At 44.4% G+C, this 16,765-nt stretch overlaps 1 protein-coding gene across 3 annotated transcripts in view; it reads left to right on the forward strand.

Annotated features, from left to right (window-relative positions):
• Positions 1 to 16,287, forward strand: part of LOC130872485 (glutathione S-transferase A2-like) — a 41,685-nt gene extending 25,398 nt beyond the window's left edge. For 2 of the 3 annotated variants that reach the window (XM_057766469.1, XM_057766470.1), the window contains exons 4-6: positions 13,034 to 13,175; positions 15,180 to 15,311; positions 16,094 to 16,287. In XM_057766469.1, the coding sequence (XP_057622452.1) occupies positions 13,034 to 13,175; positions 15,180 to 15,311; positions 16,094 to 16,219 (400 nt within the window). In that variant the 3' untranslated portion in view covers positions 16,220 to 16,287. Of the gene's footprint in view, positions 1 to 6,935; positions 7,042 to 10,277; positions 10,330 to 11,139; positions 11,273 to 13,033; positions 13,176 to 15,179; positions 15,312 to 16,093 lie in introns of all 3 variants that reach the window. The other variant, XM_057766468.1, reaches the window with a different exon arrangement.
• Positions 16,288 to 16,765: the final 478 nt, after the last annotated feature.

A 16,765-nucleotide genomic window follows, 5' to 3' on the forward strand; every position in this document is an offset into this window, starting at 1 on the left:
AAGCTTGTGAAAGTGAGGAACAACTAAAGAGGAAACACTAATATGAGGAAAGAATTTACTAACAACATTGTAGAATTACCCAAAATGTTTAAAAGTAAAGTTAATGTGCAAAATGAAGAAATTAAAAGAAAAATGGAAAAAATAAAGAAGAAAAATTTAAGGTCCAAAAATGAGGAAGAAAGGAAAATAGAAAAAAGAAAGAAAGAAAGAAAGAAAGAAAGAAAGAAAGAAAGAAAGAAAGAAAGAAAGAAAGAAAGAAAGAAGTAGGAAAAGAAAGACTGCAAGTCGGGGGAGCAGAACTTGGGTAACTAGTAAAAGGTTTTTTTTGTTTGTTTTGTTTTTTTAAAGAAGGAAAAAATAACAGAGAAAACAAAATTAAAATTTTAAGTTAGTGAGAAAGAATCTGGAGAGCTGGCTGAGAGGTGACAGGCACAGCTGCTCTTGCAGAGGACCTGGGTTAGGGTCCAGCAGCTACAGGACAGCTCACTACCATCTGTCACTCCAGCTCCAGAGAACCTGATGTCCTCCTCTGGCCTCTGTGCTCCCTGGACACGCGCAATACACATACATACCTATAGGCAAACACCTCAACACACAGAAACAAAATTTAATTTATTTTAATGATAAAAGCAAAAAAACAGGAAAACACATTTCAGCAAAATACCAATAACAGAAAATTTCCTTGAAAAAGCTCTGTTTTTAGTCAAGTGGAGCGGTAAAGGTCTTTAATCCAAGCTCTTAGGAGGCAGACCTATATTGACCTCTGTGAGTTTGAGGCCAGCCTGGTCTATATGATGAGTTCCAGGACAACCAGAGCTACAGAATAGTGATACCCTCTCTCAAAAAATTCAGAAGAATATTATGTCCTTGCCTGGTGGGGGAAAATTGTCTGTATTCTGTCAATCATGTTTTAAATAAATGCTGATAGGTCAGACAGGAAGTCTAGGTGGGTCAACCAGACAGGAAGTAGAGGCGGAGAGATGAGAACAGGAATATTCTAGGAAGTAAGAAGCTCCCTCCGCAATTCTGCCCAGAGCACCAAAGAAGCAAGATGTAAGCTACCCCGCTGAGAAAGGTACCGAGCCATGTGACTAACAAAGATAAGAATAATAGGTTAATATAAGCTACAAGAGCTAATAAGTAGCCTGAGGTAATGGGCCAATCAGTTTTAGAACTTATGGATATCTCTGTGTGATTTTCTTTGGGGCTTGTTGGCTGTAGGGAACTGGACAGGACAAACACCCCAACAAGCAGGCCCCTTCATATTACGCTTGCACCCACTGTGACCCCTGACTTCATCCTTTCCGTGCAATTTCAAATATCCAGGCCCAGTCCTGTCCTGAACATCTTCTATTGAGGTCTAGCCTGGTGGGTCCTTCTGTTCCTACTCTCTGCATACCCTCCCCTTCCTCAGGTCTAGCCTGGGCTCCACACCACTGCCCTGGTGTATTCTGGTGAGCTCCACGTCCACTGCCATCAACCTCCAGCTCAGGCCAGCATGCACATCTGCACACTCCTCAGACCCTCCCCAGCTGTGGGAGGCACAGAAGCCCTTGTGCTCACAGATAAGCTCTAGGGAACCAGGAATGCTAAACACACAGGCTTGTCCCTTCAAAGAGAGGGATGCATTACCTGTTTCCCACCCAGGAGGCTGAGAAACAATGTGGTTAACAGCCTGGTGACCTTTTAGCTATCTGTGTATCAAAGATCACACTGGATCTTCTACCCGACCCTTATCATGAGCTTGTCAATCTATAGAACCCATGTTTAGGGAAGATGTCACTTGTACTTTACAAAGAGTCTTGGTGTAGTCTTGTCTTTATTTGCCCAGGGGATTAACTTATCACCAGGAATTTTTTCACCAAATTGTGCTGTGCTTAAGTATGCCCAAAATAAACTACTCAGGGTCAGACTCCCTTCTTCCCTCCTGTGGGTTCTTACTCTGCTGGCTGTGGTGCTTGTAGAGACCCCCCCCACCCAAACACCTACTATCCCCTGATCCATCCCTCACACACCATATCCAGTGTCCTGTCTATGCCATTCCCACACATTCTGTGCTTTGTGCCAGCCTGCTGTGTCCACATCAGATACTGAACCAACAAAAGAAGTCTACTTACCCAGTTCCCATGGAAAACACATAACTAATATAAAAGACGAAGGTAGTATCATCCCCATGCAAGCCCACCAGTCCTATAAAATGTTCTCCAATGAGAATCAACTCCAGATCACAGACATTCTTAATACGGAAGTTATAGATTTCACGAATGAATTCTGGGTGTTCAGAGAAGAAACAACTCAATAAATTTAAAGAGAATAAATGCTTGGGCGATGCCCAAGAAAATACAATCATAAGACTGATGGATAATAAAGACAACCCAGGATTTAGAAAAATTAATTCATTAGAGAGATAGGAATATTCAAGAGAGCTCAAGATGAAGTGAAGGCAGAATTGGAAATCTTAGTGATCCAATTTGAAAACTGAGTGGAAAGTCTCCCAAACAGAATGGGTCAAGTAGAAAAAACGTTATCAGGCCTCAAAGATAAAGTAGAGGGAACAGATCACACAATAAATATGAAATCAAAAATACATAAAGAAATATTCCAGAAATGTGGAACACCATGAATATACTAACTGTTATTTATGGGCACAGGTGAAAGAGAAGAATCCCAGGTCAATGGCAGAGACAAGATCTTCAACAAGATCATAGAAGAGTAGTTTTCAATCTTCCCAATGCTGCGACCCTTTAATACAGTTCCTCATGTTGTGGTGACCCCTAAACTCTGATGGACAAATTTTCACAAAAAGAGTAAAAATGCAGAGTAACTATCATCCAACTCTCATAGGGGAGTTCAGTACTCTATAGACAAGTTTTCTTGACCAAAAAAAGAAAAATCAGAAATAAATGATGTGCATCAAATGGACTTAACAGAAATCTACAAAATATTCCACCACACACCAAAGAATATACATTCCAGCTCAAGAAAATTTCTCTAAAACAGATCACAACCCAGGCAGATCTTAAGTTTTATGAAATCATTTCTTGACATTTAAGACTGAACTTTTGACAGACCTCACAGAAAAGAGAATCACACTCTTGACTCTGCCCTGAAGCTGCTTTCCTACTGTTTACTCAGCCTGTTTCAGCTGAACCTGCCTGTAGCAGCATAGAGATGAAAGAATCAACCTAGGACTGTGCCTGGGATTTTCATGTAGCCAGCTTTGGTAAACATATTATATATAGATAGCTTTAATCTCAAATCATGAAACCCTGTGCTGTGCACATGTGCATCACCCTGGAGGGCAGCACTGCTGCTTTGCCAGCTGTTTGTAGAGCAGTGGAGCAGATTCTTCAGCTGAGGAGAAATTAGCAGTGCACACCAGGATACAAAGGGGCCAGCCCTGGACACTGGAGGGTGTGCAGACTCAGGCAGTGACATGCATCTCTGAAGCCACTGGGTCAGCATACAATGATTAATAACCCGAGACCTATGGACCAATGATTATAACTAAAATCCCAAGTGAACTTGTGGGTCTGTGAGTGAAGTCAGTGACAGATGGCCTTGTATTTGGATAAGATCCCTGAGTGTGAACTTGGCAGGAAGTAACCGTAATTCTCACTGTCTTGTAATGCCATTGCTAATGGTGACATGACAGCTTCCCCACAGCAGGAACTGCAGGATGCACAGATGCAGAGACCCAGAGCATGCTGGGACAGTGTGCTGATGGTCAGCCAGGTGAAGTTAACTGTGAATTATGAAATTCTTTATGCCCTTCAGTTCCTGATTAAAACAGGACAAAGGTTAAGACAAATAATCTATTACAGGATATTACCATTCTCATCAGATACAATAAGCAGGGAACATTGTAACCTGAACTTCAACTTAGCCTTGAGTTTGATACAATGTGTTATTTCTGTAATTTAAGGCTACTTCACATACTTTCCCCCAAATTCAGTAGATGTAAGTCCAATCTTATCATAGCTGAGGGTTCCATGGTTGACTCTGTGACACCATTCATGCTTCTAGCACAGTCCTCCCTTCTGTGTTTCTTCTGTCCTGAGCAACGCGCTTCATTAGGGTTGTTCACAGGTACACACATGAGAGGTTACTTAGAGACATGGGAGCATTAAATCAATGAAAACATTGAAGGATCCAGATCTCCAGGAGAGTGTAGGCCTCCTGAGATTCATCTTGAGGGCAATTTCTGGCCAGGTAGCTAAAACATCCTGTTTGTTCCTGCTCCCTCTGCGCAGCATGGTTCTTAGCTAAAGGACTCCACCACGGGCGAGGTAATTTCCCACCTGCCTGGAGGGTATTCCATTGTGCAGCAGCTAGGTATTTAAGGTTTTTCCTAAGTTTTAATAAACAGCATTCAGCTGGTCTTTCAAATGACCTAGGTCTCTTGTGTGTCCTTTAAATCTCTAGGCCCTTGCGAGGCTCACCTCTGTTACAGTGGGCACGAACTGTACCGAGATAGTAAGGCAGGCTTTATGGGAGAGAGTGGTGGCTTGTGAGCCCCTCCCTGATTCGTCAACTTCCTACTCTATTGTGAAACTCTGGAATCTTGAAATCTGCATGAATCCACAGGAGCTGCTGTGAGGCCCCACCCCATTGGTGAGAAAGGTTACCTTATTAAAGTAGCTTCCACACTCTTGTGGGGCAGGAGTTGAGGAGCTGAGCAGAGTGGAAGTCTGGACTCTTACTAGGTCAGTTCTCTCTGTTATAACCTTTGTAACTAGTTCCATGTCTACATCAATGAAAAATAGCTTTTCAATGTTTTATTTAGCATGCAAAAATTGTACAAAGGAGCTGGTTTTATTATGAAGTTTCCTCTTATATATGAACTTTTAGCATATTCAGTGCTCAGTACCATTGACTTTACCTGTGTTTAATTCTGGTTCATATGAATTATTTTGTACTGAATGTTGAGTAGCAAGCTATTTCTCCTCCCCTGCTTCTCTCTTTCTGTCCTCCCCCCTCCTCCGTTCCTCCTTCCCCATTTCTCCCTGTGTCCTCTGCCCTGGTCTTTATTCTTCCCTTCTTCTGTTCCTCCTCCTCCTCCTCCTCCTCCTCCTCCTCCTCCTCCTCCTCCTCCTCCTCCTCCTCCTCCTCCTCCTCCAGTGTCACTGAGCTGAGGGTGGCCTTTAAGGTAATTACAAGAAAATCTAAACGTGTGGGATTTAGGACAGTGAGGAGTAGACTTGGATTGTGCTCTCAGGCAAACCTGAGATCAATAACGTTCTTCTCTTGAACGCTGTTCCAGTCTCACAGAGAACGTGCAGATTCCTCTCACTTGAGAACTTGAATTCACCCAGACTCTTCCAGGCCTCCCTCCCAAAGCCCTTCCCCAGTTTGGATTTCTACCACATTTGTTTGTGTCCTAGGGATTCTGATTGCTTTGATGATCCTGTTTAAATAGCAGAGTAGCAAGTTTCATACTTAGAATTTTTTACTTTATTACTATCTTAATATTTAATTACAAACAACACAACCTGTTTTTACATGGTAATCCCAAGAAAGCAAATGAAAAAAAAGTGTGAATCTTGAACTATTGAACCATGAAATGTCTGAGGAATGTAGACTGAACTTTGCATCATTCACCAGAGAGAAGGATGTTTATGTATTTCTTCTGTGATCACAGCTGTGTGTATAAGGAAATGAGTGCGAGACCAGAAAACAGTTTAAAATTCTGTAGGAAGACATGGTAGGAAGAAATGAGCCTGTAGAGGAACGAGGTTAAACCCAATCTCTGACCCTCAGCCACTATGCAGCCAACCCTATGCTAAGGTTCAAGGCGTTCATCACTAATCTGGAGACCAGCGGACTCTGTCTGAGTCAATGTGCAGCTCTAAAACCGGGAGGTTAAAGGTTCTGCAGTATGGGGAGGGATCTGAAAGCCTCAGCATTTCAGAGTCCCTGTAAAGTCCCAGTATTGAACTCTCCAGGGCAAAGGAGAGTTCACGGAGAAAACAGGGAAAAGCAAACAGAAAGACAAAAAGAACAGAGCATTATACAGTGCTGTAGGAAACTGTCAGGTGCCCAAGAGAAGCGGCTGTGACCTGAGGGCAGAGAGGCCGATGTCTGAGGGGTCAGAATATTGCTGAGGCCTGGTGATGCTGAACTGGTAGGAGGAGCCCACAGCCCTGGAGACCTGATGTCTTCTTTTAGCCTTCCTAGCCACTTCAGCCATGGGCACTTACACACACGCACACACACACACTTATACACACCAATGCACACATTCATGCATGCACGCACACACAAGTAGAGTGTTTTTAAAAGGCAGCCTCTGAAATTTCCTATCACATCACAAGTTGAAGAAACTGCCCATGACCCATGATGCTGACTTATAGCTCATGAGCAGCAGGACCCAGTATGTGGGTTCCCTGTGCAGGAACTAAGCTGCGCTCGCCAGGGTTTCCTCCTCACGTGACTGTCTGCACATCTATCTCTCCTGTAGACTGGAAACAGGGACAGCTCCTCACCTGCAAACTCTGTGGTGATTACATGCAGTTCACATGAGCAACTGCCCGTTATGTGCTGTGCACCAAAGGCAGTGACTCACTGTGATATGAAGTTGATGTGTCAACTACCGCCTTCTGGACCCTAGAACAGGATCCAGTCTAGCAGTGGGAAACAGACCTGCAACCAGGAGATGGGTCCTTCTCCTGTGGGGAGAACAAGGGTTTGGCACAGCCAGAGTGACATGAAGCCATCAAAACTTCTGAAATGAGCAGCCCAGGAGCTAGAAGACTGGGGAGGGACTTTGTCTCATCCCCTCCATGATGGCTCTGCTTTCTGGGTGAGAAATTAGTCATTAGACCTTCTTGGGCCTTGCAAAACAAGGCTGACCTCCCTTCCCTAATGTTGTATTATTGACCATATCCCAGAGCGCAGTCTCCCAGGGATTGATCTCTTTGCTTTTCCATTCACAGTGAAACCATAGCTGCATCCATGGCTGGGAAGCCCGTGCTTCACTACTGGGATGCCAGAGGCAGGATGGAGTGCATCAGGTGGCTCCTGGCTGCAGCAGGGGTGGAGGTAGGTTGTGCCTTGTTCTGAAACAGGACCTATACCAAGTTTAAAATACTTCTCTAAGCTGAGAGGCTCCACACTAGCAAATCTGGACACAATTTTACCTTATGGTAGTTGTCTTAGTGCCCACGACTCTGCCAAGACTAAGATGGCCAGGACTATAATTATGCCTCAGTCAACCCTTACACTAAGTATGCCCCTTGATCAACCGGGCCACACGCTACAAAAAACCCATGACTGTGGGAGATAATGGGAACGTGCCCAATGTGCTCAGCCACCACCAGGACCTCAGGGCAGGGCTAAGCCTGGAATGGCTGAAGAACCTGTAAATAGATCTCCTGATGGAAGAGGCTTCCTGTTGCTACCTCAGTAAAAATGTGAACACCAACCCCACAAAAAATGAGAGTCATCTTGTATTAAGAAGGAAATGGACTGATTTGAATAAATGAAAAATTTTACTTTGCTCTGTACCAAAGAACACACTCATATTAAAAGATGTTTTCAATAGAAAAATAAATTCAAATACTTATTTGGTGACTTTCTTATTTGAGTTGAATCAAGTTACAAAAATAGACATTTAGACATAAAAACTTGAATATTGATTATTAGGCAATACTAATTGCTTATTGCAGGTCTTGGTATGATATTTTGATTTAGGTGTGACACCATTTTTTTTTTAAAGAGTACTTACATTTGGAGATTCATGATAAAGTGTTTGTGATAGGGACGTGTGCCACCTCGGGTGTGTCTGACCTTAATGTCAGTCACAGAGGAGATGGGCACAGAGATGAACCCAGTGTACATTAGTTGACACAGTACAGCAATTCTTAGTAATTGGTTTGTAGAGCCTTTCAGATGCCAGATTCAGGGCTGGTCAGGAGGGTACAGGTAGGATGTAAAGCAGAGGTGCCATTTCAGGTGGCCCCACCTCTGTGAGCTTTCAGGGAAAGTGTGAGAGAGTGGTCCAAGTGAGTGTGGAAGCAACATTCTGAGGTTAAATGTTTTGCTTTCCAGCTTTAGAGCAGAAAATTCTGGTAGATGTTAGTGCTGCCCTCTAGAGGTGTCACTGGGAAAAACACTTCCCAGCTCACTCCAGGGGAGCTCAGCTGTTGGTACTTCCTGAGAGGAAGTCCTGGAAGCTGCCTGAGATCTTGTCCTCCACAGACAGGAGTAGAATGGGAAGGGTAAAAGATGCAGTGGTGTCCTGTGAAGGTGGCTTTGGTGTCCTCCCTCAGAGTCATGGCAGCGTGTTTCCCTCAGCTGTGGAATCCACCTCCATTACTAACCCAACAGGGCTTCAGCCGATTCTTTCTGAACGAAGGAGTGCATAAGAACTGATACACGCTAGTGCCAGCCCAGGAGGATTCTTTAATTACATGAATAGTTGGGTGCCAGTTTGTGTATGCCAGCTCTGTTGCTCAGGGGTGTAGAAACAGGAGTGGCAGGCCACTTCCCGCCACCCAGCTCCCGGCTAGCTTTACCCAAAATAATTACATGGAAACTGTATTTATTTTAACACTGCCTGGCCCGTTAGTTCTAGCCTCTTATTGGCTAATTCTCACATCTTGATTAACCCATTTCTAATAATCTGTGTAGCACCACGAGGTGGTGGCTTACTGGGAAAGATTCAGCATGTCTGACCTGGTGGCTGGCTCCATGACGTCTGCTTGTCTCTGATTTCTTTCTCCCACAATTCTGTTCTGTCTTCCCTGCCTACCTATGTTCTGACCTATCAGGCCAAGCAGTTTTCTTTATTAATTAACCAATGAAAGCAACAGATAGATAGAAGACACTCCTACATCACAGAGGATGTTCTAAGCCACTGGACTGTTGATTCAGCTCACGAGGAGGGGGTGGGACATCTGTACAAGCCTTCCTCTTCCATGTCCATAGTAGCTGAGGAGGCAGTGGGCAGAGGTCGCTAGTGACCCTGGCTCAGACCTTCCAGCTAAGTGTGCCCACAGGCTGTCACTGACATAATCCCCCTCACACCCAGCAAGCCCATCACAGTTCAGCCACCTCTGTGATGACTGTCACCACTCCCTGCACCTCTCTGAGTGCTGTGCACGTTGTTGACATCATTTCATTGTCTGTCAGTCCAGTCTGTGGGGTTATGGGATCATCAGCAAACTGTCTCACCAGGCAGCATTGAAGCTATTTTCAGCCTTTCACGTCTTAAAATTTTTTTTAAACTGTGAAAGGAACGAAGTGGTTTAAATTACTCTAGATGGCTGGAGAGATGACTGGTGGCTTAAAGTTAAGCCATATGGGTTCAGATTCCAGGAACCCATATAAAAGTCCAGAGTAGACTGTCAATGGATATGTGTATCCTCTCACAAATTTATAAGTTTCCTAAGCAGAACAAATTTTTTTTGTTTTGTTTTGTTTTTCGAGACAGGGTTTCTCTGTGGTTTTGGAGCCTATCCTGGAGCTAGCTCTTGTAGACCAGGCTGGTATCGAACTCACAGAGATCCACCTGCCTCTGCCTCCCAAGTGCTAGAATTAAAGGCGTGCGCCACCACCGCCCGGCCCAGAACAAATATTTTTAAAGCATTACCACAGCCCCACAATGCCAGCAACTTGCTGTGGGGCTAGAATAATGGCTGGGCTTCTAAAGTCCTTATTGCACATGCAGACAACCTTCTAATTCTCCCAGCTCCCATACATGAAAGTAAACAAGTGCCCGTCATTCCATCTCTAATGGAATCTCTGGCCTCTATGAACTCTAACCTCCGAGATGGATGTATTCCCATGTGCAAGAACACACACACACACACACACACACACACACACCACAGATACTCACACTTAAAATTAGCAATACTAAATCTTAAAGAAAAAAGGTATCCCAGGTGATCACGGGGACTGTGTAATGACCACGATGAAGACATAGAAACTTCTATTCTATATTCACTAGGGTTGGCTTTCCTGAGAGCCCAAAACCTCCACAGTCAATCTCCCAGTGCTGGCCCTCTAGTGAGATCACTCTCTTCTTAGGACCGAAGCATGAACATGGTGGGTCAGGGTGGAAGAACATTACAGGAAGGAGCAGCTTGTAATGATCGACACCTTTTCTTGATGGGTTTAATCTGAATTTCCACATGGTCACGATTAGATCCTTCATATCTTCTGCAAGTCACAACTTCAGCAGACGTACTACCACACAGGGAGCTCTCAATTTCAAAGGTCTACAGTGATACAGAACAAGCTAATGAGAATGTGTTTACTTTTTCTGCTTTCAGTTTGAAGAGAAGTTTATAGAAACCCCAGCAGATATGGAAAAGTTAATCAAAGGTAACATGAAGTGTCTGTGATACCTACTAGAAGGTTTACCAGAAGGTGATGCTTGGCAGGTGATGGGTGAGAACAGTCAGGAACAGCAGAGGGATGTGGTGGAGGTGGTGGGGATCCTTGAGGGTCTGAAAATGGAGACAGTGATAAAAGTGGGAAGCAGATTTCTACAAGAATTTGTCTGAGGACTTGGGAATAAATGTTTTCTCACTCTTTCCACATCAGAGTGAGCTATTTCATTCAAGCTCCCTCTCACTGACTTATTCAGGCAGGGTTTAACCAACAAGGTCCAATAACCACACAGGTACATGGCCATTGATTAAATCACAGGAGGAGAAACAGCTGGGATGATTTTCTTGAGCGTTTTCATCATAGCTACTGACGAGTCACTATCACCCCACAAGAACAGACTGGAGAAACTCGTGGTGGCTCACTACATAAAAAAATGTCACCTTAATGTCACAAAGATAATGAGATTGTCAAGCATACTTATTCTGCTTTCATGGAGGCCTCTGCTGTCCCTCCTCCTCCTCCAAATGCATCCAGGGACATGAACTGACATGAAAACATGCACTAGAAATATAATATGCATCTGGATAGAAATAAAAGATGGATGTGAGAAGATCAAGAGCCAAAGGAAGATGGGTGAAACAGAGAGGAAACAGAAGCTAAAAGTAAATGGGGTTCAGCGTGAAAGTCTGAGAACCAGTCATTCATTTACCTCTGTGTGTTCAGAAATTTCAATACATGTTTTGTGCTCCTGGGAAGTGAGACTTGGACACCTCAAAGACCTTTTCCTTTCTTCTTTCACAGATGGGAGTTTGATGTTTCAGCAAGTGCCCATGGTGGAGATTGATGGGATGAAGCTGGTACAGACCAGAGCCATTCTCAACTACATCGCCACCAAATACGACCTCTATGGGAAGGACGCGAAGGAGAGAGCCCTGTACAGTATATTTCCTGTTATTACTCCAAGGGGAAACAAAGGAAGGATTTGAGTCCTTCTGTTAATGAACAAGAGAGTGGCAGGGTTTATGTCTAGGAGCAGGCTGGTTATACCACTTTGGTCAAGTATGGAAGAGTCCATGGAGGAGAGGGACGGGCACATGGGGTGGATGCAGGTGAGTGTGGCTACAGCAGAGGATGATGCTGTCAGCACAGCACAGGGACAGAGTTGCAAACACGGTGGCCAATGGTCTGAGTATGGGGGAGCCATGACTCCAGGTGCTCAAGGCTTCAGTGTTGGACCTCAGCCAACAGCTTAGGACAAAGGAACCAGGGCTTGAGACTGCATGAGGGGTCCTAAGGAAGGAGGGGTGAAGGATCTGCCTCCCATATCCCATGAGTAAGAACAGTGCAGAGTAAGCATCTGAATTCCCAGCCAGTTCTATGGACTGCGCAACTCAATGAGGTTTAGGTTCCCAAGGACCTGGTTTACCTGAAGTATTTAATTCAGGACTAAAGCAGTTCTATGGACTGCACGGCCCTTGCTGGACCCACTCTGCTTGACAAAATCCTTCACTCATGAACCACTGTGTCAGAGTATTGCAGTTGTTCAAGAGCTAAAGGTGGTGGTAGCCATGATCTATACTGCGGGAAACATTTGTCCTTGGGATATAGAGACTTTGTTGTAACAGTGTGTGTATAGAAATACTCCTAGAAGCATTATTTATAACTTTCTCATGGTAGAATCAGCCATGATATTCAATAAAAGATGAAAGAGGAGCACAGCGTATGATTTTATCCATGAACATACATGAAGGGGTGAGGGAAGCAAAATAAAGGTAAAGCATGAACATGGTATGATGTTCAGTGAGCCGACTCCAGGGCACATGTTCCTGGCTCTGGTAATATGAAATGTTCCCGAGCTGCCCCTAGATAAGGAGGAAGCAGATTCGTCCTCCTGCAGCAGTTGCCAGAGTGGCAGGATTGGGGTCAGAGGGAGTGCGGATCAGACTCTGCTTACATCGGAGGGTGTCCACAGTCTTAGAATGAAAAGATACGTTGGAACACAGAATACAACCTTTGCACACACAAAACCAGAAGTGTGTGGAAGTGTGACAGTGAAACTCTCCCAAAAGCACCTTGTGAAATACAGTTTAGAACAAGGGATGCATGTGTCTGTGTGTGCTGTGGTTGAAATGAGTGCAGAAATAGGCACGTCTTGACAAATGTTGCATGGCCAGAATGTAGCTGGAGAGTGAGCTTATGAGAATCAGGAGGAGAACATCTAACACTGACCTAGATGCCCCTGAGCAGAAAGAGAGATGCACAGAGACGCAGCTGTGGGCTCAGCCAGGGCTCTGTTTTGAGCTCATCTGGAAGATAGCTTGTTAGCTCTGAGAATCTTTGCATAGTCGTTGAGAACAAATCATGTCAGAGATTGGGATGGGAGGGGGGTGAGAGCCCTCTGTAGAGTTTGATGGTTGTCTTCTGGGATGCCACCAAGTATATCATGACTGCATCTCTATATGGGCCAGTGATGCTCTTTGTCCTTGGGTTGGGCCATGTGTGGGTTTGAAAAATTCTAAAAGTGTATCAGAACTGTGTCAGAGGGATTACTAATATATCTATTGAACATAAAAGATAATGACTGATTAAAGGTGAGTATCTTTGCAACTAGTTTTAGTGTAAATTTCTCAGATTTTTAGATTAAAATATCAAATAGTGAATCCCTGAAGACCATGTGCAAAATTTTGTCTTTCAGGATAGACATGTATACAGAGGGTATTGCAGATCTGGCTGAAATGATCATGCAATTGGTCAAACTTCCCCCAGACCAAAGAGAAGCCAAAATCTCCTTGATAAAAGACAAGACCAAAAACCGTTACTTGCCTGCCTATGAAAAAGTAAGTAGGCTGTTTGAAGTCTGGGGACACTGAGTTCCCAGGACAAGAGAAAGGCAGAGGTTGGGAGGGACAGGGTGCTGCATCACTGACCTTCCATGAGCCTCCCTTGCAGCTCCCTGCCCACAGGTCGCTGTATAAAAATGGCCTGTGAAGGGCACCGCATGCTCACGCCAATCTACTGTCCACATTCAACAGGGTTCAAGGCCATAACCTGACCTGATCTGTGGAAGGCTGAGCCACACCAGAGATGGACCTAGATCCTGCAGACACACTGGGCTTCAATTCCAGTGCAAAGTGCAGAAAACCACAGATGGGAAAATATTCTGTCACATCACACAGGGGGCCCAGAGAGCCACCGGCTGTCAGGATGAGAGGAGAGAGCTTCAAAGATGGAGGAGAAGAACCTGACCTAGGACAGTGATGCAGGGGAGAGGAGGAAGCTGATGAAGAGATGTAAAGGAACACTGGCCTGCAGGAGTTAGGGTCACAGATGTCAGGCTTGGGAGGAGAGCCATGCACATCCACACATGAAGGGGTGTCGGTGTACACGCAGTGTCTCTCTTAGTCGGGGCTTCCCTGGAGGTAGATTAAAAACACACCAGAGTGCATTGATCTGTCAAGCAAAAGCTGAGAACAAAGCTCTGATCCTACAGGATAAGGGATCCTACACATTCCTCAGAGACCCGACTTTGACCCCATTTATAATTCACTGAACATTCCCTCACAGCTGCCTCTGCTCTGTGGAAGCACTGAGGGATTTAGGAGCCATCAGGTTCCCACAGGGCCCTCTGGAGTCAAGGCACTGTCTCACAGGATGCAATGTCCAGCCATCACAGCTTAAATGATCTCTGTGTGAATCATGAACCAGGCACACAGTGAACTCTGTACTGAGAACATTTGATGCTTCCTTTAGTAGTTTTAGGTTTTCTTCTTTCCTCCTTTTTCTTTTTGTTTTTTTTTTTTTTTTTACAACAGGATTTCTGCATTATATAGTCCTGGCTCTCCAAACTCTGTGGACTGGCCTCAAGCTCCTAGAGATCCACCTGCCTCAGCATCTTGAGTGCTTGAATTAAAAGTGTGCCACCATGCTTGTCTTTCTTTGTTTCTGAATGTGGTCATTATATTTTTTTCTCTGTACACGTTTACACTGTGATAAGGTGACCACAAAGCATTTTAATTTTTCTCTACTTGTAGCTCATGATGTAGCCAGTGCTTGTCCTTTAGGTTATTTGTGATTTTCATATTGCTGGGATATTTAAGTAAATGTCATAAACTGTAACTGAGACAGTGCTATTATTAAATCTTTCTCACAACCAGAAATGTTGAAATAAATGTTAAAATAATAGATAATCAAAAACAGAGAGGAAGTTTAGAACCATATGGTGTTAGCATGCTTGTCTGTCCAACATTCATGTGCTATCCATACAAAGTTACTGAGACTCAGCCTCGGTTCCCCCTGTACAATTCAGCCCCGTCAGTCTTGACGCAGTGAAGGTTGGGAGTCAGAGCCGATGCTGTACAGGGAGGATGTATTGTAGTTCAGCCAGGTGTGTTTCAGATTCCAGAGAACTGAGGAGAACAGAATCAAGAGAGGACAGACAGGGTATTCACTGATGTTCCTTGCAGGTGAGTCCTCTGCCCATGGGACTGAACAGACAGGACAGGGAGAGGAATGTCCTGAACTCTCAGTGCTCTGTCATTTCAAACTAAGGGGAGCAGCCACGATGTGCAAGGGGCTAAGCCCTTATCCCATGAGGAAAATGTACATAGGGTGGCAGTGTGAATGCCATGGTAATGTGGCAATGACAGAGAAAGATCACCTGAGCTTTAAAGAGGAGGTCACATGCCTGACTTCTCATGTTGCCTCTTGCATCATACATAGGCCTGTGTCTGCCATTGTAAACCTGCCAGGAAGAGTCAGAGACTCCATTGGGAGTCTTGGGAAAGGGTAGTGGCCCCAGCTCAACCCTATATGCTGATAATTTCTGTGCTTTAATTTGGCAGGTCTTGAAGAGCCACGGACAAGACTACCTTGTTGGCAACAGGCTGACCAGGGTGGACATTCATCTACTGGAAGTTCTCCTGTATGTCGAAGAGCTTGACTCCAGCCTTCTGGACTCTTTTCCCCTGCTAAAGGTGAGGTCACCTCAGAGAGGCAGCCGCACATACGTGCCTCTGAGAATATAATGGTGGCCTGTGGGCTCCTGAAGGCCTACACTTCAGCCTCCACACACTGATTTCAGGCATGAAAATAAACTTTTTGTGAATGGAGATTTGAGGCTGGTACCCCAAGAATATATCTTTTGCATTGTTAAAGACACAGGACCCCACAGCTCTCTACTTGAACCCCTGTTCCTTGCAGGCTGCTTCTGGCCTTCATCTTCCATCTCATGTGGCCTGTCTCTGCACACTCAGTGTCTAAGCAGGCCTCTGTCATGCTGACCCCTTCCTCAGCTCTGACTCCTCAGCACTGTGCTTCCCTCTCCATGGTCTCCACCATGCTGTCTCCCATGCCCACCCCGTGTGACCCCATCCTTATCTCCAGTGTGAAAACTGACTGTGAGTTATTCCTGGTCAGACTTTGATGTTTTCTGCCCCCATTTCCAACTCAGTTTTTCACGTCTTCACTTTCTTTGGTATCTCTGCTTTCACACCCGAGAGACACAGTGCTCTGTGCTCTGCACCACACTCTGTATGGGTTGTGTCCAGGGGCCTGAGGAGAAGGCAATTGGATGTCAAAGGAGGTCTTCAGGAAATTATGCTGAGCTATGCTTTCTAGCTCATGGATTTGTCGTTCTTCTCATGTTTACACTGGGCCTGTTGCAAGGATGCAGTTGGTCGTGTTCGGGGGGTTCATGTGTTTTGGACTGTGTAGTTAAGCAGTTCTGACTCTCAGGGTTGTGTTTTCTGGATCACAGGACCTGAAGAGCAGAATCAGCAGCCTGCCCAATGTGAAGAAGTTCCTGCAGCCTGGCAGCCAGAGAAAGCCTCTGCCTGATGTGAAAAAAATGGAAGAGGCATGGAAGCTTTTCAACCCTAAGTAACGCTGCATTGTTAGATTCCACTGACACCTGTCGCTGATGTTGTTAACTCATAAAGACCAATTTTTCATGCTGGGTTTTGTGATATAATAAATATCAACCAATGGTATGTGTATCTCATGTCTTCAACCTGTAGAGCAGGGATTGCAGACATCACTGTGGAAGAAGAAGGCAAACAATAACCACTACAAATAATAGCAACGCTTGTAAAAACGAGGTAAAAGTAAATAAAAAGAACACTAACAAAAGGAAAGAAGTGACTAACAACATTGTAGAATTACTCAAAATGTTTAAAAGTAAAATTAACCTATAAAAGAAAGAAATTTAGAAAATGGGAAAAAATAAAGAAGAAAAATTTAAGGTTCAAAAATAAGGAAGAAAGAAAAAGTTAGGAAAAGAGAGACTTCATGTTGGGGGAGCAGGAATTGGGTAACTAGTAAAAGGATTTTTTTAAAGAAGGAAAAGATAACAGAGAAAACAAAATTAAAAATTTAAATTAGTGAGTGAGAATCTGGAGAGGTGGCTGAGAGGTAACAGGGACAGTTGCTC

This window comes from Chionomys nivalis, chromosome 4, assembly GCF_950005125.1.
Source record: "Chionomys nivalis chromosome 4, mChiNiv1.1, whole genome shotgun sequence".
In the NCBI taxonomy this organism is placed as follows: Eukaryota; Metazoa; Chordata; class Mammalia; order Rodentia; family Cricetidae; genus Chionomys; species Chionomys nivalis.